General features: G+C 42.5%; 1 protein-coding gene across 15 annotated transcripts in view; it reads right to left on the reverse strand.

Moving 5' to 3' along the window:
• The window catches only part of LIMCH1 (LIM and calponin homology domains 1), a 273,017-nt gene that overhangs the window by 176,062 nt on the left and 70,132 nt on the right, over window positions 1-26,823 (reverse strand). For 14 of the 15 annotated variants that reach the window (XR_008308119.1, XM_053253675.1, XM_053253673.1 and 11 more), the window contains exon 2: window positions 5,383-5,453. Coding sequence is in view for 13 of the 15 variants with exons in the window: in XM_053253675.1 (XP_053109650.1) it covers window positions 5,383-5,453 (71 nt within the window). In the remaining 2 variants the exon portion in view is untranslated. Of the gene's footprint in view, window positions 1-5,382; window positions 5,454-26,823 lie in introns of those variants that run through there. The other variant, XM_053253683.1, reaches the window with a different exon arrangement.

The raw sequence follows: 26,823 nt of genomic DNA on the forward strand, positions 1-26,823 counted from the left end.
TGTCTTGCCTTATACTCCTGTAAATCATCCTTAAGGATAACAGCTTTATTGAGTTGCAATGTCCCACCCAAAACATTATCTAGGGGTACAGTTCTCAGATCTATAGTCCTTGTATCAATCAAACTCTTTATTTCAAGGCCTGGAATTAGTACATTTGGGACAAGACCCCTCTCTTCCCTGTATTCCTTTCCATATATTACTCATGATGGGACACATTTCTTAACTGTCCTCCAACCCCTTATTCTTGACACACAAAATATTTCACTGGGAAGTATTGGAAGCAGGGTAATGTCAAACCTTACAATTTCATCATATGAAATTATCACCAACAGCATTCCTAAATTTATTGCTATTTTGTTTTTCCCACTAGGAAAACACTTTGAGTCTGCCTATCAGATTGATAGTTTTATTTTCAGTTACTCTCAACAGTTAAATTTCCAAGCTTAATTTACTCCTATATATTTCACCCTTTATGTAAAGAATGTTAATCATGTTTATAATAAAGTAGTTTTTGAGGTTCATTCAGTTTTGAAAGAGTGTTTATTGTACTTTATTTTTATTTAACAAATTTCTATACTGCCTGAAACTCACATCCCTAGGAGGTTTACTTCTGATGCATTTTGTCATTTTGAATTATGTGCTTTAAAAGGAAGGGGAATAGGTTTAATCTTTGCCACTGCTGCTTTAGGCATGCCAACTCTGTAGCAAGTGAATTCTACAGTCAAAGGAAAGAGTCTACAGAAAAACAGCTTTGTTCATTTATGCATAAGAATGTTAGCAAATCTGTAGCATGGGGAGAAAACCAGGAAGATTCTGGGCAACTGTGATCTCTTCTACAGTAACACTAACTTAAGCAAAACTATTTTTAAAAAAACACTCAAGAGGAATTGCCTCTCATTCTGGCACACAAAGATGGCTCTTGCTAAAATCGCTGTATGTAGTAACAGTCAAATCAAATCACTGTGCCAGAAGCTATGAAATCATTCCTTAAAAAAACAAAGAGGTTAACACCAAAGCACAGCTGCATTAACAATTGAGACGAGTAATGTTACAAAAAACAGACGTCTATTTTCTTTCTGTCCAAAAGAGAATAGTGTCTCAAAAGGTTTTCACACTTGCAGATCTGTCCTTTACCCAAGTCTACTTTGTCCTTTGCCCAATTGTCCTTTACCCAATTTACGATTATTACACATTCCTTTCCCAAACACTATTCTCAAGTATTTTAAAAGGACACAGGCAAAAATTTGCATTTACTCTTCAGACTTAATAAGAGGTCAGTGAATTATGTACAGTACTCTGATAGCTGACCAAAGCACAGAAACTAAGCAAGCCCTTTGCCTACTTTATGCGTCAGAGTTGAAAAGTTTGATGACACAGGAGTATTAAGCCTGGTTGTGCACACGTTGGCCAGGTTCAGCCATTCTCAGCCACCACCACACTGAAACCAAAATGTAGCTTGCTTATAGCTAGATCACAGAACAACATAGTGCCCCATCCTGTGCCATCCCCCTACCATCTTGCAATTCTGGCTATTGCAAAGACGGGCAAGAACCATCAAGCTTCCCATACACATATGCTGCCAATGAAATAATATGTCTTCTCTTCACTCATTATGGAGGAAACAAAGCCTAATCTCCTCCAATCAACAGGGTGCCAAAAAAGCACTCTATTCTTTAGTTGCTAAACAGGACGCAAACTATATGGTGCAAATAATATGAAGTAATCCAGAAAAGCAAGCACAGATGCAATGCAGTTTTAAAATAAAGTTATCTGCAATTGTTTAGTCACAGATGGACTATTTTGAACCTGATACGCTTTTCTGAACCCTGCCTACAGGACAGCAAGTGTTGTTGTTTTTGATAATGCGATCACAACCTTGCAGCTAAGGCAAGGACCATTCCCCTCGCTTTCCACAATTTACACCCATAAGATCCGTAGCTTTACTTGAAATTTCTCAGGATAAGAACCACCTCTGGAACAGTCTCGTCAAACTGGAAGTCAGCCTGCTCAGTTTGCCTTCAGGCATGGATACAAGAGTACAAAATACCCAAGCCTTACCATCAGCTGGGAACCATGGCACTGGAATGATGCACTTCAGACTCGAGTGGGGCACCAATCAATTTCCAGCTGCCATGTCCCTGCATTCAACTATTTAAAAACACATGTGCACCATTCTCCACTGAAGCAAAGGATGTATTTTAATTGTGGTATTGGGACTGAAGTGAGAAACTGCAAAGTAGACACAGGCAGTTGGGAGGCAGCCAACAGAGAGACAAGCAGCCTAAAAAAAGGACATGCACAGAAAGCAGAGGCTAAAGGAGAAAAGCGGGGGGAAGAGGTAGAACCAGCTGGGGTGATGGTTAGGAAAGTAGCAGGAAACAAGGGAAAGGAGTGAAGCAGCATATGCCTGAGCGCAACATCTAATTATCAGAGGCTTCCCATTCCCATCTGGCTGCCAGTACACCCCCTGATTTCAATGGGTCTCCCCCACCATGCTGTGGTGCATGTCAGTCACTTTCTCCCAATCTGAGATACAGGCAGAGGGCTCTTCAATCTTCTCTTCCTCAGTGTTAAGGGCAAAATATGTTCTGGGAGTTCTCCCTCCGTACACCTTAGCACCTGACTCCCATTGGCAAGGCAAGGTAAGTGGTCATGACCAGCTGAGGGGCTGACAACATGATATGCACAAACTGTGTATTAGACCACCAATGTCAGGGGTTGGGGTTGGTCATGTGCTGGCCACATCCAGAGAGGACTACTACAACACACTCTGCATGGCACTGTCCTTAAAGACAGTTAAAAAATTACAGCTAGTTTAAAATACAGCTGCCTAAAAGTTGGTAGGAGTTAGGCAGTCTGCATAGGTTATACCAATTTTATCCCAGTTACACCGATTGCCAATTTGTTTCCAGGCTCAATGATTCTGGTGTTAACCTGCCAAGCCCTCAATAGTTTGGGTCCAGGTTATCTCAAGAACCACCGTTGCCCACAGCAAGCCCCCAGACTTTTAAAGTCAGCATCTCAGGCCCTGCTCTCTGGCCCGCCATCAACTCCGATTTGGTTGGAAGGTTCGAGGAACAGGGCCTATTTGGTGGTGGTGGTCCCATGGAAATTTGTTCGCTCCCCACACATTTGCTTTTAAACAGGCCTTAAACACTTTTGCATTTCACAAGGCTTGAATCTAGAAAGCTGCCTTATACAGTCAGACTACTAAGTTTATCTAGATCAGCATTGTTTATACTGACTGGAGTGGAGATATTGAGAAGAACTTGGTTTATTATAAATCTAAAAGAGTGTCCGTCCAGCCTTTATGCTCCTTTCCCACAGTACATGGAAGGAACAGGTTCTGGACTAAGCATCTATAGATGCTAAAGAGTGATTACATTATTACAACTTCATTTTGTGGGGTTTCTTTGACCCCCCAGCACCATAAGTGCATATTACTTTCAATTTACATGCAATGCAATAGGGGTTGTCCATACTTCAGTTTAAGATAACAATTTACATATTGAGCTACATACGCAGACCTCATTGGCTAGATAAATCTTATTTGCCTGAAAATACTCTTTTTCTTTTGTACCATGTTTCACAAATTGGTTAGAGTGAGATTAATAGAGCAACATGAGCCAAACAGTAACTTAATCCCCTGTTAACGAATCACTTTTATTCCAAAGGAACTATTAGCCAAGAACTAGGAACACAGAAAATACACACCTAAAAGACGTAAGAAGTCACGCTTCTAATTTTCAAAACATACCTATCAGTTTATTCCAGGCAAGTGTCTTTGTAACAGCTCCAAGAGCTCAGCATTTAAAATTGTTAAGATGGAGAAAGAAGAATTAAAAGGTACATACAGACACATTTAACCGTGAGCAGTGTGACCACTGTGGAACCACACTCAAAGCATTTTGTTCAGATGGAGAAACTCAGGGAAAACCAATTCTGTCAATTGGCAGCAGAAGCCAGTAGTAGGTGCTGAATGGCTATCACTATATCATCATGAATCCACCACCTCTACTTTCCCAAGAACAATTTTCTAATTAAAAAAAGAAAAGAAAAGAAAAAAACCTAGTTTTTATGATGGCTTACTGTGTTGTACTTCGAACACAATAAGAAGATGGACAGTCCACCAGTAGAATGGGGGGGGGGACAAAACTGGGGGTGGGGGGAGGAAACTGTGCTTGCCTTAGCAACAAGCAAAGCAGTGCTATCATTTTCATCCCATGAAAGAAAATAAGACATCAATTCTTTTCAGTGTTGTCAGTGAGCATCCAAATATTTCTTGTGTGTGTCACAAAACTGGACCTTACATGGATAAATCCCATGAACTACAACTTATACCAGTGCATGGCAAAACAGTGATTATGGGCAATAATTAGATTTGGGTTGACAGATAGATGTATTTGACAGAATTCTAATACAACGTTAACTACCTACCTAATCATCAAAACACTATCTTGATCAGCATTTAACTAATTCAACAGATCATTACATTTCATCTTACATCTATTTTTAAAGGTGCTGTCTTGCTGCCTCCCAACCACCATTTAGAAATCTTTTCAAGCCTGGATACCCCTTTGCTTGTAAGAGGGAATCCTCACTGGATTCTCCTTTACAAGCATAGCCCCTCGAACCACCAAACGCGTTCAAGCTGGTACAGTTGGACGGACCAGCCCGGCCAGCTGGTTTGACCGAACCAAGTCACAGACCTGTGATTCAGTCCAAATTCACTCCAAACTGCAAAAATCGGTCCATGCACATCCCTAGAGCAATACACCATGGCTGAAATCTGGTCATGTCAAGACTGATTTTGAGATTTGAAGAATGCTTTTATGAGAGCTAGACAACAAGGGAAGACTATATATTAAAACAAATGTGGAATGATATTTGAGAATCTCCCTTATGAACCCTAGAAACAGATTAGCAGAGTTTCCACCAGATGTGCATGCATAGTTTTGGGATGCTTGGACAACACACCATGAGCATCCAATTCCTAAACATGCAACACATTTGATTATGAGGCTCAGTTGTTTACTTTGGCAAAATTTGTTTAACTAGGAGATGCTCTCACAATAATTTTTCTTTGGCTTGAGATTGTACGATTACTATCAATAGGTCTGGGAAAGTAACTTCTCAGCAAGTCCCAGCATAATCTGTTTAATGATTTTTCAACACATACTGAGGAACAAGACAGTTGGTGAAATCCCCAAACCAAGTCAAGCAGCCAAATCTATTTGACTACAACTAGGAAAAAATGGCTGGGTGGATCCTTCTTACTTCTACCTCCACAGCTACCAATAACCTGAAACACACAGATTCTTTTATAGAGATTTATATGAGAGAACATACTTAACTAGTAGTTCAACATGTAGCATTACTTACTCACACAACAGAACTCCATTTTCTAATCCGGATCGAAAATCTTTGCCACCAAAGTTTCTCCCTGTTACTTGCTGTGGGGGGAAAAAAGAGGAGGGAGGGAGTCAATCAAAAGGCCATGGTTTGTTGGTTTGTTTAAACACATTTCTATACTGCCCAAAACTCACATCTCTGGGCGGTTTACAACAAACAAAAAGTTAAAACATTAGTTAAAATAAATGACACAAAAAACCCTTTAAACAGTAGTTAAAACAAAATAAATGACATAGTAAAAGTTAAAACATTACAATTAAAAATTTTAAAACCCCAATTGGTCTTGCCCCGCTAATCCCTCACGATGACTACCAATTTAGTTGGGCACGGTCAATTGAAGCAAAATTAGCGACCCTGGTTCTCTCTCCAATGGCCCTGCTCAATATGGGCTATGATCAGGCAAAAGCAACCATCAAACTGCACATTACGGACATTGAGCACCAAACTGATCTCAGTAGTGTCCCAACATTCTGTATCATTCATTTATTCATTTCATTTCATTTATTTGATTTCTATTCTATATCAGTGAGGGACTTAGATATACTGCCTCTCCTGCAGCGTATCTTACCCAAATGGAGATCCCAAATCACAGAAGGGCGTTCACCTTGGCTCTCTGCCACAGCCTCCCTTCAGCAGTGCTAGAGGGCCGGTAAAGAAGGATCCCATTTGCTGAGCGACTATGCCCCTGTGGCTCAGGACAGATCAAAACTACTGAGCATGTCCTCCTATACTGCTCATTCTATGGAGACATTCATGCTTCTCTCATTCTCCCATTGTTAAACAAGTTCACAGGATGTACGAGTCAATTCTACAGCTTCTGGCTGCTCTCTGACATGAAGCCTTCCCCCATACATAGTGTTGCCAGATACGGTGTGGCTGCGTCAGCATTCGTCGGAGGATGATAGGCTGTGAGCCCTTTTAGCCTTCATCCGACTCCTGATGACATTGGCCTGTCCATGCCTCCTCTCTTATTGTTTTTACTGCTTTTACTGTTTTTTATTGCTTTTTAATTTTTAAACTGGATTTTACCATTTTATATTCTATCTTCTCCATGCATTTTCTATAATAGATATAGTATTCTTCTATTTTTAGCAGGTTTAAATTTTTTAGTATTAATATATGTAACTTTTATCTATTTCAGCTTGTCTCTTTTTAAATTGCAATTATTTTTAATTTCAGCCTATTCATGATATTTTGCAGTGTACTTGCAATCACCTTTATTTTTAACATGTAACTTATAATTTGTACCTTTTATTAGCCCTCTTTCTTTTAACTTGTAATTTTATGGTCTTTGACCGTAATAAAGGTTGATTGATTGACTGAAACTTTCAAAACATTTTAAACGATGATAAAACTGTTAAAACAATATTTAATTAAAAGTCTGGGTGAATAGGTGTGTCTTTAAAGACTTTTAAAAAGTCAGAGATGGAGAGGCTCTTATTTCAGCAGGAAGCGTGTTCCAAAGCACTTGGGCAGCAATGGAGAAGGCCCATCTCCGAGTAGTCACCAAACAAGCCAATGGCAACTGCAGAGAGACCTCTCCTGATCATCTCAATGGGCGGCGGGGTTTATAACGAAGAAGATATTCTCTTAAAAAACCAGGGCCCAAGCTGTTTAGGTCTTTATAGGTTATAAACAGCACCTTGTAGTTTGCCCAGAAACTTATCGGCAGCCAGTGTAGATCTTTCAATAGAGGAGTAATATGATCTATCCGAGATGACCCAGAGACTAACCTGGCTGCCGCATTCTGAACCAGCTGTAGTTTCCAGACTATATACAAGGGCAGCCTCACATAGAGCGTGTTACAGTAATCTAGTCTAGAGGTTACCAGCAGATGTACCACTGTTCTGAGGTCGTTTCTCTCAAGAAATGGATGCCGCTGGCGTATCAGCCGAAGCTGATAAAAGGCATTTCTGGCCCCTGCCTCAATCTGGGAGACCAGGGAGAGGTTGGGATCCAGAAGCACCCCCAGGCTGCATACCTGTTCCTTCTGGGGAAGTGTGATCCTATCCAGAAGAGGCAGATCAAAATCATCTCCTGAGTTTCGACCCCGCACAATGAGTACCTCTGTCTTATCTGGATTCTGTCTCAGTTTGTTATCCCTCATCCAGCCCATTACCAACTCCAGACAGGCATTTAGGGAGGTTATGCCCCCTCCCGATGATGCTGTCATGGAGAAGTAGATTTGGGTGTCATCAGCATACTTATAGCACCCTACACCAAATCTCCTGATGATCTCTCCCAGTGGTTTCATGTAGATGTTAAACAACATCAGAGACAATACAGAGACCTGAGGGACACCATACAAAAGTTCAGATTTTGAAGAACAACAGTCTACAGTCGATAGTATTGAAAGCGCCAAAAGGTACGAAAGGACCAACAGAGTCACACTTCCTCTGTCAATTGCCAATTGGAGATCATCCATCAGGCCGACCAAGGCAGTCTCCACCCTATAGCCCACTTGAAAGCCAGTTTGAAATAGGTCAAGATAATCAGTTTCCTCCAAGACTGTCTGGAGCTTGGAGGCCACCACCCTCTCAATCACCTTGCCCAGCGGAAGGTTGGAAACAGGCCTGTAGTTGCTCAACAATGAGGGATCCAACTCCCTCAGAGTTATGTTTTGATAACACTTTAAAAAAACAACAAAAAACCAATCTTTATGGCAAAGCATTACAGTTCAATTGTGTGACAGTTCTGAAACAAGGCCCTTAGGCCTCTCCTGCACATCTATTTTCAGTCTATGATTTAAACTGGTAATATTAAAGGTTCTTTATTGGCCTAACATTTGTATAATCAGGAATATGGCACAATTTGACTTAACTGGTTATTTACACCAGCTGGTGAAAACAGAAGCTTTCACCACCAATGGGTTATCATATGCAAAGCTTTCTTCTTGCAAAGTTCATGAAATCTATAATAATTACACAGCATTCTACATACTGCTTTTCTCTCTCACGATACTCCAATACAATCTAAGGTTTCATCGTCTTCCATCTAATTATGTAGTTTGTTTATGCCCATGGGTGTTTGGAGTGAGTGGCAGGGGAGCGGAGGCAGTTCCCCTTCGGACTGAGTCAGTCCCTTTGAATTCAGTAGGTCTTGCCCCCAGGGAAGAGGGTATAGCATTGAGGCCTGGCCCTCCTGCCGCACCCCAGTGGATAAAAGTCCTGTGGACACCCATGTATATGCCACAGAGAGTTTTCTGTTTAGGCTTCAAGAGTCTAAAACAGCCACTCTTTTAGAACTGTTATCCTGAATCAGTACTCAAAGGACTACCTATATCGGAGTTCATTATATACAGGTTTTATTCAAAGCACCAACCAATAATATCAGAAAGCTCCATTTCAGAGCCATTTTTTATAAAATAAATTATACTTCTGTAGTCTGCAGTAACTGATGCATAGGAGCCTGCTAATATTATAATGCCCTGATACAAATGTATGGTGCAGCCAGATCTGGAATACTGTGAACAGTTCAGAAATGATATGGTAGAGCTTTAAAAGTTGCAGGCAAGAGCAATCAAAATAATCAAGGGCTGGAGCATCTATCTTATGAGGAAAGGCTACAATGTTTGAGGTTCTTTAATTTAGAATAAAGGCAACTAAGGTGGTGGGCATGCTTGAGGCTTATACAATTATGCATGGCATCAAGAAAGCACATTTAAAAAGTTTCTCTCCCTTAACATTAGAACCAAGAGTCATCCAATGAAAATGATCTACAGGAGATTTAGGGAAGGCAAGAGGAAGAATTTCTTCACACACAGCAAATTTAAGCTATGGAACTCTTTCTGTCACAAGATGCAATGATAGCTGCTGTCTTAGATAGCTTTAAAAGGGGAAGAGATAAGTTCATGAAAGACAAGTCTATCAGTGGTTAGGTTACTAGTCTTGATGCTTATAAGAGAGCCAGCGTGGTATAGAGAGCCAGCGTGGTATAGAGAGCCAGCGTGGTATAGAGAGCCAGCGTGGTATAGAGAGCCAGCGTGGTATAGTGGTTAGAGTGCTGGACTAGGACCGGGGAGACCCGAGTTCAAATCCCCATTCAGCCATGAAACTAGTTGGGTGACTCTGGGCCAGTCACTTCTCACTCAGCCTAACCTACTTCACAGGGTTGTTGTGAAAGAGAAACTCAAGTATGTAGTACATCGCTCTGGGCTCCTTGAAGGAAGAGCAGGATATAAAATTTAAATAAATAAATAAGATAAGATAAGATAAGCTGACAGTATGCCTCTGAATACCAATTGTAGGGGAGCAACGGTGGGAGAGGGGGTTATACAAATTCGTAGAACTGTTAGCCCTGACCTAAACCAATTTGAGTTGAACTCTCTTGAGTTTGTCTCTAGTAATCCACCATTACCATCCATGCCTTCCCACCCAGCTCTTAATGCAGGCATATTATAAACTCTATGCTTTGCTCTATATCAGTGCACTCTGTTCTTTTCTACTTGACACCAATGCTTCTAGTTTTGGGGGAACAGGGGCAGAGGAAGAGCTAAAGATGTGTCAGTTATTTGGGTGAGTGCCATAGGCAAGACTCCTACTTAGGCCTCAAGTTTGATACTCCCAAGTTGCAGTGAGGTTGCCATTGCAGCCTCCTTAAAAATCACACACATCTCACAATCATATCTCATGCTCTATTGATGCCTGAGTCTTTTGCCAAGACTTTGATATGATTTATAAAGTACAGAAAAACAGGAACTGGCTGCTTTTCATGTGATAGCATGATTAAAATCAAGAACTGAAGCTAAATATAATTTATCACCACATCTCTACTTGCACAAGAAATTGTATGAATGCATCAGCAGGGCTACAATCTACCCCCCATCCCCTTTTTAAAAGGCTATATTCAGTTTCAACCATGTAATTATTCCACCACTGACAATCATACATAAAACTGATGGGGAGAGTTAGCATGAAGAGACCTAAACACAGTGTAATGACACTCAATACTGAAACAAAAGTTTGCGGAAGAACCTAACACACTGCTGCTGTACATTCTCCTTTCACTTTTAATGTAGTCCATCTGCACAAACCACACCAAGGGTCAAGCTGACATTATTGTGCGATTCGGGCTACCACAGTTCTTAATGCAGTAAATAAGAGCTGGATTAGACCCCACACAGATGAGGACCACAGAAGTCCTCCCACCATGGATTTGATCCAGTTGTGACCTGTGATTACTTGCCCTGGGGCAAAAAAACATTTCCCATTACTGCTCCAAGATGAACTGGAAATTCACCATAACTCCAAGATGAACTGGAAATACAGTGTGAATGGATGGCATCCATTTTCTCTACCAAAGGTTCTCTCAAACCTTTAGCAAGACTCTGGAAGGAAGAGGTGAGGCAGAGGGGAGGGAATGAATCCTGAAGTCTCCCCACCTCCAACACAAAACCAAATACAGTGAACTAGTGTAGCATCTTAGCTATTTAGACAATCCACAGTTCAAATCTCCCTGCAGTAAGCTTACTAAGTAAGTTTCATTTGGACAAGCCACTCTCTCCCACCCTCAGCCTCATTTATAATTTGGGGAGAGCAATGCTGATCTACTTCACAAGGCTGTCATAAGGATTACCAAGAGAATGTATGTGAAGTACTCAGCACACTGAAACACATTTATATAGCACCTGGAACAATCAGGGTTAGTACACATCAATGTTAGTACACAATTAAACAATATATTTTGCTGATTCTGCACCTGGTGCTGCCAGATGCCTTTTACACTGCTGTTTTATTTGCTACATTGTTTTGTACCTCTTTTTTTTTTTAACTTCTTGTTTTTAAATGTTTCTAATAAGTTTAAATTGTACAGTGGCTGCAACACCACCAGATAAGACAGAAGTGCCGTTGGTCAAGGGTTCTTGATTAACTGGGAGAGGTCATACAGCCTATTCTAGATGAGCTAGAACCAGAGCCTTGACTCAAGATGCTCTCATGTCTCCCCTAAAATAGCCCTCAAACCAAACTAGCTGCCAACCAAATGCATTACACATAAAAATGCATCCACGATGTGCATTGCCAGATTGATATCAAACACTGTTGCCTTACCACTAAACAAAACCATATTACACAATTGTTTTCAGCATGCATCAGTTCATATTACTGAGGCTTGACATAATCCACTGCATTAAGCTAACAAGCCCCAGGTGTCCAAACAGCTTAAGGTAAGAGAAAGGGGGGGGGGGACCGAAAAGATTACAAATAATTGAGCAGATGCTGTCCCCAGGTGAAATGTTTCCCAACCCACAAGACATTGGAAGCCAACTGACTTTACAATGCCAAAGTTTAATGAGACCCTAGCCTGCTCCTTGATACAATTATTTGGTTTTTGATGCAAGATGAATAGGAAGCAAGGAAGGGTGTTTATTTCCAACAATGTATTAAGGTTGCATTTTGTGAAACAGAGCCATGAAGAGATCATTTGTCTTAGAAAGGACACAGGGATTGTGTCGATAAAGCATCCATTTATCTAGGCATTTACACTAAATAGCTTCCATACTGCTCTGTTTAGAGAAAAATCGTCAAAATGTATGCATTTTGCCCTCAAGCAAAGATTGTCTTTCATTACAGAATGCTATGGCAAACTAAAATAGCTACAGAGATTATCCTAAAGACATGAAGGCTGAAATCCACAAACTTCTTGCATGGTTTTAATCCTAGAATACTCCTGGGAAACCTGAAGCCTGCAAGTTATATATCTAGCAACTGTTCTATTTACTTAAATGGCACTACAATGGAGTAAGGCAGCAGCACATGAACTACACTGATGAGTTTTGCCAATGAACAGCTTGGAGCATCAAGTTATCCACCACACAAATCAGCCCACACAGAAGAACAGTTTGCAAAAACGCAAGTTTCTAGAAGTTAGAACATTCTTTGTGCAATCATCTTCTTTTCCAGAAAGCCATTTGACAAAATTGGTATTTAGCAAAATACACCACTATTTCAAATTACCAAGGAATCCTTCCTCTGGCCAGAATCACTGTGCCACACATTTTAGAGAGCTGCGATTTGGAACAAAAAGTTCAGTATGTGGTTTTCATTTTCATAAATCATTATCATAAACATCTTGTGTAATTTTTTGGAAGCCACTTCAGCTGATTCTTTAAAACAGAGTGAATGGTTTCTTTCTTCCACTCTTTCCCTTCCTAACTTGCTCAACCAACTTTCAGAACATCTTTGCTGGTGCCAGGCACTCTCTCCTCCCAATCTTGATTTGGAACTCAAAGACCAAGGAATTGTCTTAAGTGAGCACAAATTGTGACACTGCACATCATCATTACTGATCATGTGACACCTCTGTTAAGGCATCAGCCTTAGGTTCCAATTTCCTGGCTTTGTGGAACTTGAGCCAGATTGAGATAGCCTTAATTCTGGTCTTAAACCAGCAGGGTTTCCCCCCCACTGAATTTCCATGGTTTGTGAAAAAGAATGTTGTGTTTCTGTGTCTGCATTTATGTGTACCAAAGTTTGCTTGCTTACTTGTGTGTACATGCATGTGTGTATGAGGGCTTTTGTTACTCTGTGTGTACACTTGTGTTGCACGCATGTATGCATATATTTCCACATGTTTGGTTACGTGAGTGCATGTATTCCATGTCTGCGTATTTGTACATGGTGTGCTTGTTTTCTTGTATGCATGTTTCTGTACCTCTGTGTCTGTGTGCCTTTGTTTGTGCTGTGTGGCATGCATCTGAGCTGCTGCACATGCCTGCGTTTTGTGCACGTCACATGTGTTTGTGCATGGGGTATGTGTGTGTTGTGCATTTGTGTGGAGTCTGTCACATGCATTTCTGTCAAGTGCATGTGTGCGTTTGTGTGTATAGAGCCTATATTTGTGTGTTTGTGTTGTGTGCATGCATGTGTGCACATTTGTGAATTGTGTATGTGTGGCATATGTACATGTGTGCACATGTTGAGCATTTTATCGTGCTGCACATATTGTGTGTTTTGCATGGTGTGTGTTTGTGTTGTGTGCATTTGTGTATTTGTATTGTATTTGTGCATTTTTGTGTGCTGCATACATGTTCTTGTGTTGGGTGTTTGTGTGTGCTGCATTATGTGTGTGTATTTGTTATGTACAAGTGTTTGTGTGCTATGTGTTCATACTTGTGTCTTTGCATTTGTTCCACATTTGTGTGAGCTGCACGAGTGTGTTTGTGTTGTGTGCATGTATTTTGCATTTGTGTTGCATGTGTGTGTGTGTTCATGCTGCATGTCTGTACATCTTTTGGTTCTGCATGTGCTTTTGTTGTGCGTGCACATTTCCATGTTACATACATGGCTTTTTATTTGTGTTGCAAGTGTTTTTGTGTCCTTTGCATGTGTGTGCATATTCTGGTATTCCTGTGCTGTGTGTTTGTGCACATGTTTGTTTTGCTGATATATGTGGGTGTTTACAGTATGTGTGTGTGTTTGTGCATTTCTGTTGCATGGATGTGTGATCACTTGTGCTTTTATGTTCTGGGCATGTGTTTATGCATTTGCATGTATTTGTGTTCTGTGATGTCTACATTTGCAACATATGCATGTTTTGCATTTGTGGCATGTGTGTTGTATGTGTCATGGACCGGGTGTTGTATGTGTCATGTCGCCAAACCAGGTGGAGTTGGACATTAAGAGCTCTGAGGATGAGGCTCTTGGTCCCCAGGAGATACCTGCACAACCCATGTGCCGAAGTTCCCTTCTGGGAATCTTCTGTATCCCCAGCTGTATCCAGGAGAGCCTAATCCTCTGATTCAGAAGACGATTTTTATCCTCCTCCAGAGACTGAAGAATCACCCGCAGCAGCAGAGACATGCAGATCAATTTGAGTTAGAATCTATTTGAGCTGGAATCAGGCCATTTTGAGTGATTCAAACTCAAAACAAACCTCCTTAAAATAAAGGGCCTGATTAGTGTTGAAATCACAATGTCCCCAATTTGAGCTCAAATCGATTCAAGCACCATTCTAGTGATTCGAACACCATTCAAATCGATTTGATTCAAGACTTTCCCCCCCTTGCTGATTGGTTTTTTGGCACTGGCTTCCAATTGGCTTGAGATCTCCTTGCTTGGCTTGTTATCATACAAATCAAGTGCTGACATGGGCAACTGTGCCCCCATTGGCTGGGGGGGGGGAAAAGACTTCAAAATATTTTCAAAGGGCCTGGTAAGGGGAAGCAGAGAAAGCCCTTGGTGTTCCCTTGAAGAGGATATATCAGGAGAGCAAGGAATCAAGGAAGGCTTGATTTTGTGGTTTTCTTTTATCAGCATTGAGTATAATGTGCTGTGCTATTGCTGCTATATTAATTCTCTGGTTTTGCTGGATCTCAAATTGACTAAGGCAGAACTTCAGTGCTTGCCTGCCTTGCTTGAGTTGAAGTTTGGTCGGTTTGTGAGATGGTGTTGTGGCGAAAAATGGACAGTGGCAGTGTGTGTGTGTGTGTGTGTGTGTGTGTGTGTGTGTACAGATAGATAGAATATTTTCTTGGTGATTGCTATGAGAGGAGTCCCATGTCTGGCCTTGAGACAAACTTGTGCTTCACTCAGTATTCTAGTCTGCTCTGCAATCTGCATTGCATGGTGTACTCAGTCAAAATGTGGCTGAAGGCATTGTTCTAGTTGAGCTTATTGTTGCAAAGGGTACTGCCATGGCAGCTGTTGCAATGCTGAAGTAAGGTGTCATAAGTGTGTGTGAGTGAGCAACTTGTGCCAGTGATGTTACTGCACTGCAGGCACTGTGGCTGGTAATGGATTCTGGGTTAGTGATTCTTTTTTGGCCATTTTTGGACTGTTTGAAAAAATGTGTGTTCTGTGTCAGGAGGAACAGATTCCTTTAACTGTGTGCTTCTAATCTGCAGTGTTTTGCAAGGCAGGGACGCAAAATGCATTGCAAATTACAATGAAAAAACTTGCTGTGTTTTTTCTGAGTGCGCAGTTTCAGTCAAATGAGGGTCTCAGAGTCAAACTCTGAGTGCGCAGTTTCAGTCAAATGAGAAATTCAACATCCCATGGTTCCCCATGGGTTGCTCCTAGGGACACCAAAGTGGATTAGGTAGTATAGTGCAAAGGGTGCTATCTACCACCCAACCCAAACCACAAAAGAAATGGGCAGGTGGACAATTTTTTAACCTTTCCCCAAAGCCAAATTAGCAAAGACTTTGCCTGGGCTCTAATTAGCAAGGAGTTTGCCCAGGCATGGGAGGGGGGAGTTCACTCTGGGCTCCTATGGAGCCCGAGCCACAGGGTGGGGCTCTCTTGGCAGCCTTTCCCCATTGGCGGCCTTGGTTCTTTGAACCCTTTCGCCCAATGGTGGCTCCGCCCCTGCTTCCATCAAAAGCCTCAAAACTCTATTGCTTATAAAAGTGACGACAACTGTTAATAACAGTTATTAACTGTTGTTGTTGATAACTGTTGATAACTGATAACTGTTGTCAACTGATGTTGATAACTGTTATTAACTGTTATTATGAGCTAATAACTTGGTATGTATGGTCTACTCGATAAGGGTCTACAATTGTGTATAATTTTAAGAAGATCTGATAAAACTTGCCACAGGTACAGCAAGTTAGAGTGCTGAAAATTGAAATTTTGGTCCTCTCTCCCCACGCACCCCCCAAAATTTTATCCAGGCATCTCATATATTTCTTTCAAATATTGATGGAAATCTCGGGTGTAATCTGTTCAGGTCCTTTAATTATTATTGTTGTTGTTGTTGTTTTAATTAATTGTTATTGGTATTGTTGTTCACCACCTAGAGTCTTTGGAGGAAGCAGTATATAAGAAAATTTTAAGAAATAAATAAATAAATAAATATTCGGACAAATTCAAAGCTTGACTTGGACATTAATTAGGAATATTTGTAAATATAAGACATGATAATTCATCTGCATTCACCTTTTCATAAAGTAAATATTAAGGTAAGAAAATTAAGGCATCAAACACACATTAATTTTAGCACATCCAAAGTGCTATGCATTTGCATTTATTATATGCATATGCATTCTTCCTAGGTATAATAGTCACTTCAACAGTTAATTGCACCTTCTGAACTCAATTTGACTAGTATTGTATTAATTTATTATAGCATTTTATGAAATAATTCACTATAATAAAAGGAAAACTTTCAGGGGGAAACAATGGAAAAACTGGTGGAAAGCTTTGCGCCCTATATAACTGTATACATGCTGCAATTCTGCAGGAAGCAAAAAATTAACAGAGGCTGTTCTTATGATCATCCAAAACCAGGCGAAGGAAGCCAAGCCAGTTTGGCTTCTTGTAAGTGACTGCCAGCAGAACTTCAGCAGCAAACCATCCTTCACAGTCACCCTGTTAAATTAGGTTAAGGGAGCACTTGCTCCCTTAACCCAATTTCTCTGCTTGTGTGTAATGCTGGCTGCTTTTGGCCAGTGCTGCAGCAGCACCAGGCACCTGCCCATCACTGCTGGGATACCCCATAATGCACTTCTGTGGTGCATTATGGGAGTTCCGATGGCCCGGAAGACACTTCCCATGCCCCTCCACGCTGCCGGCAATCATCTGTGCGGGCAATCCACCTGTCCAGGGAGCAATGAGGGATCATCTGTGGGGAAGATAAGCTTAAGCAGCCTTTCCCACCTCCCTCCACCATGCCCAAAGATTCCACAGAAGCCTGGTTTAAGCAGTATTTTAACACAAACCACATCGCACACAAATTTTGTACAATACTCCCCTTTAATGTCTTTAGCACCCCTCCCAACCCCTTCTGAATGTAATATTGATAGCTGGGAGGCAGTGCAGATGTTCAGATGCTTCACTGAGATGAGTAAGATAGGAACATAGGAAGCTGCCATATACTGAGTCAGACCATTGGTCTATCTAGCTCAGTATTGTCTTCACAGACTGAGTGGCAGCGGCTTCTGCAAGGTTGCAGGCAGGAATCTCTCTAAGCCCTACCTTGGAGATCCCAGGGAGGGAACCTGGAACCTTCTGCTCTTCCCAGAGTGGCTCCATCTCCTAAGGGGAATATTTTGCAGTGCTCACACTTCTAGTCTTCCATCATATGCAACTAGAGCTGACCCTGCTTAGCTAAGGGGATAAGCCACGCTTGCTACCACAAGACCAGCTCTCCTCTCCCATAGAGAGAAGGGGGAGATACAAGAAAGAATGCATACATGTATCTGCACATCTTTTAAAAGCAGATCTACCTGGTGATTTGTGTGTTTTCATACAAGACCAAGTAAGAAACAGGCTGCAGAAATTAGAGCCAAAGATATGAGAAGCACTTAACAATTGTTCTTCCACGGTCCACAGTATTAAGCAACCATCAGCCTGCAGGCCCACAGTTAACAAGTCCTGTTTCTGGCTTGCCTCAGAGATAGAATAAGGCGCCAGACTTAGTAGACTTCTAAAGCTGTACAGTACAGCCTGGCTAAGCAGCTAATAGGAGATTCCATTCAACCACAATTGAAAATGACATACCACGGAGCATGAGACTGCTTTTGTTATGTCTGGTCAAAGGGCAAAGAGGATGCAAAAGCTAACCAAAGAACCATCTCCCTCCCTCCCTCCCTCCGTCACACACACACACACACACACACACACACACACACACACACACACCTGTCGTTAATCCCATGCATGGCAGCTCTTGCAAGAGTTCATGAGTGAGCTCCCAGGGAGCAGGGAGTGAATGGGCAGAAATGGATGACTGGCGAGAGAGCAGCACCGGGGAAAGTGAGAAAATGGTGCCAGGGAAAGCTGCAGGGGTGTGTGTGTGTGTGTGTGTGTGTGTGTGTGTGTATAAAGAAAGTGGTAGCCTGGGTGTGTGTGAAGAAAGCAGCGGCTGCCGGCAGGGGAAGAAGGTGGGGGGGGAGGGGGCAGCCAGCGGCTGGAAAAAGTGGTTGGCCAGGTGGCTGGCCAGAGGGGGAAAAACATTGGCGGTGGGAGGGCTGAGAATGAGGGGCCAAGAACTACAGGCGCAGATGCTCTGAGCCTGGCCCAGCTAGTATAAGTGAATACAAAAGAACTGATTAATGACCACTTAGAACCATTTTCCAAAAGAGTCAATACTAGCAACATTATACCCTGAAATCCATGCTCCTCTTAGACAAGACACTTTGCTAACTAAAACCCAAATGCCAGTCTTCATCTCTCCCTGAAAAACTATTCCCTACCACAGGTCCAAATTGGTAGTCTGCCCTCCTTCCCACCCTGATAAGTTGGTGCCGTTTCAATAAATTTCATCAAATGGCCTTTTATAGTTTGCCACATCCGATGCCATTTTACAGCGCTTGGGCAATTTAATCTGTTAATAGATAATCTGACCACCCTTCTATGCTGCTGGGTGTGCGTTACCTGACAACAACTGCTTCTAGGTACAAGATGAGCACTGTAGGTAAGCTTGTCAAGCCTAGAAAAAGAGCCAACTTACATGAGGACACACAACATAAGACAAGCCCTGATGGATCAGGAGCAAGGTCTATCAATCCCGCATTCTGTTGCACACAGTGGCCCACCAGATGCCTCTGGGAAGCCCACAGGCAAGACCTGAAGACATATCCTCTCTCCTAGTGCTACTCCCCTGCCTCTGAGGCTAGAGGTGGCCTATAGCCCTCAGACTAGTAGCCATTGATAGATTTGTCCCCCATGAATTGATCTAAACCCCTCCTAAAGCCATCCAGGCTGTTGGCTGTTACATCTTGTGGCAGAGAATTTCCTAGGTTGATTATACATTGTGTGAAAAAGTACTTCCTTTTGTTAGTCCTAAATTTCTTGGCAATCAGTTTCATGGGATGACCCCTGGTTCTAGTGTTATGCTAGAGGAAGAAAACATTCTATCAACTTTCTCCACACCATGCATGACCTCCTTCATGTCTCCCCTCAGTCAACTTTTTTCTAAACTAAAAGGCCCCAGGCCTTGCCTCATAAGCAAGGTGCTCCAGGCCCCTGATCATCTTGGTTGCTCTCTTCTACACCATTTTAGTTCTACAATGTCCTTCTTTAGATATGGTGACCAGAACTGCACACAGTATTCCAAATGTGACCATACCATATTTGGAGTACCACATCATTCACCGCACCACAATGGAGCTAACACAGTATAAAATGTACATAACCATCCTTATGACATCTCTAGTGCTTTACAGAATAGAAAGTGCTTTACAGTACTTGCCATATTTATCCTCATAGCCCAACTGCCAATTCAAAATGTTACTTATAACCCTTTCACAGATTTCCAGAAAACAGTTATGCATGGATAGTGCTCTAGAAAGTGGAACATAATATTTGAATGGTGATTATGGCGAAACACAGCCCAATCACTTTAAATGGCACCACACCCACACTCAGCAGCCATCAGAGAAGTGAAAGGCTGACTTAGAGGCTTCCATGCATTAGCAAACTGATAAGCCCACACAAATGTCACAGCATACCAGAGAGAGCATTGCCACACCATATCATTTTTTAGCTGCCTCCACATCGGGCTAAAGAACACTTGAATCACTCCTTGGCAAAAGTAAGCCTGAAAGTAATGACTTGCACAAAGTCATTATGGCTAACTGGGGGCTTGAACTTAAGAGCTTCTACATTCAAATCTAAATCTTTTAACTGCTTATTATCACCAGGAACTCATACGTACATTACTGAAGACAGAATGCCTCCCCCCCCCCCCCCGTTATAGCCTTTTATTAGAGTGCCGGACTAGGACCAGGGAGACCCGACTTCAAATCCCCATTCAGCCATAAAACTAGCTGGGTGACTCTGGGCCAGTCACTTCTCTCTCAGCCTAACCTACTTCACAGGGTTGTTGTGAGGAGAAACTTAAGTATGTAGTACATACCTGAGCTCCTTGGACGAAGAGCGGGATATAAATGTAAATAAATAATAATAATAATATCATTTGATGGAGACTCTCTCTGCTACTAGGATGTAAAAGTAAGTCCAAATTAGAATTTACCACAGTCAACATGTTTAAATAATTTGCTCTCATATTCCATTTTGACTTATCCTGAAATGTCCATCTTAGAGCTGGGTTACGAACTCACCAGATGGGGATTCTGAATGTGCAGAAAAGAGAACAGGTATTCATCCTGTTTCCCTATCTCATTCTCACCGCACCCATGAGAAAAGGTCCACTTTTGCCCAATTCTTCTTCCTCAAAAACATTTGCATCCATTATGTACATATCATCAACATTGTATGTTACCTTGCATTCACAGAGGAAGGTTGCTGTTAAAAGCAATATCATACCAAAAAAAGAGCATAATGTTGACAAGCTGGCATTTTTGATAGCCTGGGCCATCAAACAATTCTACAAGGTGAAAAAACTGATGAGGTGGATTTTTAGTGCTGCAGGTGCCCCATAGGCCTTAGAGTATGTCACAGATCTCCTTTTATATCTGCAGTCTTGCTCTGTCTAAAATCTGTTAATATCACTTTCAACATCTTTTGTTTTCTGAGCATTCTTATGTACACAACAGGTTTTCTCCACCTTCAAAAAAAATAAGTTTTATTTCAAGCAATTACCTTCAAGTAGATTTCTCCCCAGTGCACACCATTCTACAAATGAAGGAAATAATTGGATGTAACTTTTCACTTCATCTGCCTATGGCAGCTATTCATGGCTGGTGATGCACTTCTAGACAAAATGGAATTACTAATCAATTCCTGCATAACCAGGAACAGGGGGTGGGTGAGACACAGACACACACTAATTTATTGCAATGCTGTAAAAAGGCAACTGCTTCAGTGCTTTAATTTTTCCCTACTGCTCGAGATACAGGGAGGTTTTGTTTGCAGAGCGTAGGGTGGAGAGATGCTAGCTAGAACAATAACCAGCTCTTTTTTAATTGTTAGAACACCTGCTGCCACTGTCAGTACCGACTCATCCATTATGCAACACACCAGTGGTGATGGGACCACAAGCAGTAATTTTGAAACAGAGTGTCAATGCAAAGAAACAAAAAAGGGGGTAATTTCTCATTGCTTTTAAAACATGTGATTTGTTCTTCCATGATTTCTGTTTATACTGTTGCTACTGCTTGTTTTTACCTAACAACTGGCTACCCAGCACCACAGTCCTTAAAAAGAGAGTGGGGGAAGCCAAGCACAACTGCCTTGACAAATACGAATCCAGGATCTATTGAAATCAATTACTAAAAACTTCTGCTGTGCTCAGTATGGTGTCAGGACCGGACAGGACAGCAAATGTGTTCATAAGCATGTTGCATAAGCAACATTCCTTTCAAGACAAGAATGTCACTTACAATTATTCTTCCCCTTTTTTTGTTTTGTTTTTTAGAAGTTTGGGCCAAACCGGTTTTAACACTGCTGGGTGATTTCAATGTCAATTTGGGACTGGCTTGTCTGGTGTAGCTCAGGAGTTCATAGCAGCAATGGGCCTATCCCAATTAGCTCTGGTACCCAGACATGTTACTCACATGCTGGATTTGGTCTTTTTCTCAGATCGGGGGCGGGGGGTCATGGATGGGGTTTCCTGCAGTTTCCCCATTGTCGTGACCCCTGCAGGGGTGGTGGACCTATTAGAATGGTCTGCCCAAGAAAGCTGCTAGATCCAGTAGAATTCCAAAAGGCCTTGAAGAGTTTTGGAGTTGATTCAGCTAGTGATTCTGTTGATGCCCTGGCGGGTACCTGGAATAGGGAACTCATCAGGGAAGTAGACATGATCACTCCTAAGTTTCCTCTCCGACCCACTTTAAAATTTGCTCTATGATATATGGAAGAGCTACAGAAACTGAAGTGTCAAGCAAGTTGACTGGAGCGCAAATGGAGGATGACATCTTGAATTCAATAAGACACAACATAGAGCGCATTTGAAGGCCTAAGCTGTGGCAATATGTTGATGAGCAAGGAAGATATTTTATTCTGTGTGTATTGCATTTGAAAGTTCTCATCAAGAAGAGCTGTTCCAGATTGTTAGGAGTATAATAATAATATTAATAATAACAATTGTATTTGTTAGCCGCCCCATAACAAATTGTTCTCTGGGCGGCTCACAACAGAGGATTAAAACTTACAACACATAACACATTAAATCATAACAGACAAAGAAAATACAAAATACAATACAAAGAAGCTTAAAAACTGATTTAAAATTAGTTAAAAATCAGAACAAATCTGAAAACCCGAATTTTAAAACCTCAATTTAAAAGGCCTGAGTTAACAAAAAGTTCTTTACCTGGCGTCAGAAAGAACAAAGTGATGAAGACAGGTGAACCTCACTGGGGAGCCTATTCCATAAATGGGGTGCAACCACCAAAAAGGTTTAACTCAAGCACCTTCTGTTTCAAATTTGTTTCTGGAAACAAGGAGGCAATTCTCACGATCACCCAAAAGCGGGCTAAGGGAGCCTAGCCTGCTTTGGGGCAATCGTGTGTTGCAATGGGAGACGCACGGCTCTCGGCAGCTGACCGCCCTAAATACCCCTCCCCTTAGCCGAGGTTAACGGAGTGAGCGCTCCATTAACCTAATCTTTTTGCTCATGTGTTGCCGCGGCATGTGCAGATGTTCAGATGCTTTCTTGAGATGGGTTAGATAGGAACACAGGAAGCTGCCATATACTGAGTCAGACCATTGGACTATCTAGCTCAGTATTGTCTTCACAGACTGGCAGCGGCTTCTCCAAGGTTGCAGGCAGGAATTTCTCTCAGCCTTATGTTGGAGAAGCCAGGGAGGGAACTTAAAACCTTCTGCTCTATCTAGGGGAAGACCTTCAGTTTTATTTTACTGGAACTGAGGGTTCTGAATTTTGTTGAGCCACATGCATGTTAGCTGGTATCAAAAGTGAGTGTTGCCATACAATAGCCCTGTTCTCAACATATCCAAGGTAAGTAGATGTGCAGAGAGGGAGGTGGGTCTCACGATCATTGAGATCTGCCTCCATAGGGTTTGCGGGGAGAGCGGGGAGAGCGGGGAGAGCAAAAAGCAGGGACGCCGCCCACATGACTGCCAGCTCCATTACGGAGCTGGTGGGGGCAGGGAGGATCGGGGGCCGCGTGGCCCCCGGAAGCTCCAGTATGCCCTGCACGAGCGCACAGGGCATACTGAAGAGACCCCCGAGCTGGGAGGTTGCTTTTCAGTCTCCCGGCTGGGGGTCTCCTCATGAGCAGCCGTGGCGCGAAGCCACACCGTGGCTACTCATGATTTCAAAAAACGGGTTTGTGGAGCGCTCACTCTGCAAACCCGGTTTAAGCACTGGGCTACAGAAGCGGGTGACCCACTTAAGAACCACCGGGCGCGCAGCCGAGCCCAGTGGTTCTCACAGTGATAGAAAATCGAGCTCGTGGAGGCTAGCCCGATGTTCTACAATCGTGTGAACAGCCTCAGGGTGTGTTCAGTTGAATCTTTTCGTGCTGCATGTATGGCTGTAAAAATCTCTCCCTGCAATTGCAAAAAATCTCTCCCTGCAAAACCTTTTCCAGAGTTTGAGACTGTGAGGATTGACGCACATACAGAACATGCAGACATTCAACTAAACATGAACAGATGGGAAGCAGGACCGGGCAGTATGATTCGGCTCCCCACACTCTCCAAATTAAATGAGAAGCAGGTCTATGGTTATAAAGACTCACTTTGGCTAGCAGACTCTTGATTACCTCAAATTGCCAGAACACGATACTATACATTGCAGTGTTAGGAAAATAGGAACATAGGAAGCTGCCATATACTGAGCAGCAGTCCATGAAGCTCAGTATTTTCTACACAGACTGGCAGCAGCTTCTCTAAGGTTGCAGGCAGGAGTCTCTCTTAGCCCTATCTTGGAGATGCCAGGGAAGGAACTTGGAACCTAGATGCTCTTCCCAGATGCTCCATCCCCTAAGAGGTGTTACAGTGCTCACGTGTAGTCTCTCATTCATATGCAACCCGAGCAGACCCTGCTTAGCTAAGGGGAGGGGACAAGTCATGCTGGCTACCACAAGACCAGCTCCCCTCTCCTGGAGTTCTACAACTCTGCAGCTACTTTCAGCACAGTGAAAGCCTTGGCAGTTGAAACTCACTGGCTGAAAAGTCCAGTTCATAATCTATGTGCACCTTCCAGATAGCTACACGTAGCCACTCCAAAAAATATTTACCTTTCCCCGCCCTGCCGGGGGGAGCCACAAAAGAAGAAACCAGTGCTGCCTCCTGTCCTTCTCCCTCCCAATCTCCTATGGCTGCTCTGTCTGCAGCTGTGGGGGAGGGAAGCCATCGCAGTCTCCTGGCCTCCCCATCCCCACCCCCAACTCTGGTCTCCTTGGGCTCTATCTGGGGAGCCGCTGGGAGGGGAGCCGCTGCAAACTCCCATCCTCCTCCGGCGGCAGAGGAGGAGGAGGTCCGGCTGGTGGGGGGAGAGGAGGAGGCAGCGGCACAGAGGCGGCGACCCGGCTGGGGAGAGGTCGAAGTGCGGTAATGCTTCCCGGCCGCGGGAAACAGACGGGGTGCCAGGCAGTGGCGGGCACAGCAGATATTGAGCACCCTCAAGAAACTGCTACACAGGGCCTGGAAGTTGTTGCGCACCTTAGAGGGAACAGTGCCTATAACACATGCATGACAACCAAGTCTTTCTCAGGGATAGCACACAAAGCTCTGGGCTAGTCATGTATCTCTCAGCCTAATCTACCTACCTCACAGGGTTGTTGTGAGGATAAACATAACCATGTACTCTGGGCTCCTTGGGGGAAGAGTGGGATATAAATGTGGAAATAAATAAATAAATAAATAAAATAGCAGGACCCCTTCCAATGATCTAGTTGGATGAGCAAAACCATTCAGGAGCAGGTGGTCCTGCAGGCATCCAGGCCACAAACCATTCAGGGCTTTAAAGGTAATAACCAGAACCTTGAATTGGATCTGGAAACAAATCAGTAGCTCATGCTAACAACTACTCATTTTTACAGGAGAAAGTAAACAAGTGTACTTGAGACTAAACAAGACTATTGCATGATTGGGATCTATATGCTTAATTTCCCTGCTAAGACCAACAGCACTTTCAAGGGCCCAATCCATACTCTGAGTCTGACCACAGCACAGGGGAAGAGTTATAGCTCCCTACTCCCCATAGTCTTAATCCTGATTGGGGCCCCATCGTAGAATCACAGAATGCTTGAGATTTTCTAACCCATCGCCCTGCTCTATGCAGGCATCTCTGATAAATGGCTATTTGCCTCTCTTTGAAAAAATCCAACAAAGGAGAGCCTACCACTGCACAAGGCACTGTCAAATATCATCTCTATTATTGATCGGGGTGGGAGGGAATCAAGCCCACAGGTTGATTCAGGCATGCAATAGTAGTGTCAACAAGCTTGGCACGCAAAGATACCACTGAGATGAGACATGAAACTTTTCTCCTGACCCCAGCAGCTTCTAGTTTGACTATACATTTTCATTTTGTACCACGTTTTTCTTGGTACTCTCTGAATAGTCCCACTATTGGTTCCATATCTTGGTCAGGCAAAGAGAATTCCAGAATTTGTTTTAATTTTAATAATGTTGTGATGAACAACATTAGAATGCTGAGCCAGAAGTTTATTTCCAAGAATCCACTGAGGAACTTTAAAGAAAATAAAACACCCAAGTAGCCAAAAATGTACAGTCTGTCTACTTCTTTAACCTTCTGCTGCCCACATCCACTACTGTTCTTCAGAATCTAAGAAACTGCCAAACATTAAGAGTGTTGCCTTAACTTCGACTCATTGCATAGAATCTCCCTAACTCATTTAAAGCATTGGCCTGTATTGGTTAAGCCTCATGATGCAGCACAATCCTATGCATGTTTACTAAGGAGTAGGCCCCACCATGTTCAAAGGGCTTACTCCCAGGACAACATGCACAAGACTGAACCCTTAATTTATTTAGAGAAAAACTGCTAAGAGCCCAAACATTTTCTTTGTATTTCATTTCCAAGCCACAAGCCAGCACACACTGATATTTACTCCAAGGCTAATAAAGAAAAATTATGGTGTGGTCTTTGGTCACCATTTCAAAGTCAGATATCTCTTTAAAGTTTGTTTTATGTCAAGGAGTTTGCAGGCTGCCAAAACAAAAGCAGGCTTAAATGAATTAAATCTGCTTCTGAATGTTATTTAGCACACCCACAAGCTTTGACTGAAGCGTTTCTCACACTGCTGCCCTCCACCACATCCTGCAATTGATTACTGAAGACCTTTTCCTCATCCTTCCCCTGTCTAGAGCACTTAACGGGGAAATTTGGAACTAGAAAATGCAAAGCTATGTGGTAGATGTGTAAAATAATTCTTCCCCGTGTCTTTCTTCAAGCACATACATTCTCTTTCAGAAACTTGGTTCTCCAGATGCATCTTTTTAATAGTGTCTAGATGTATTCTCAAAGGTCAAATGTACAGTTGACAGGAATACAGAAGGTGCAAGGAGACCTCTAGCTTGTTTCCAATAAGGTTTTTGCTAGTAACCATCTGACTACACCCTCATGGACCGG

Source organism: Hemicordylus capensis, chromosome 5 (assembly GCF_027244095.1).
Source record: "Hemicordylus capensis ecotype Gifberg chromosome 5, rHemCap1.1.pri, whole genome shotgun sequence".
In the NCBI taxonomy this organism is placed as follows: domain Eukaryota; kingdom Metazoa; phylum Chordata; class Lepidosauria; order Squamata; family Cordylidae; genus Hemicordylus; species Hemicordylus capensis.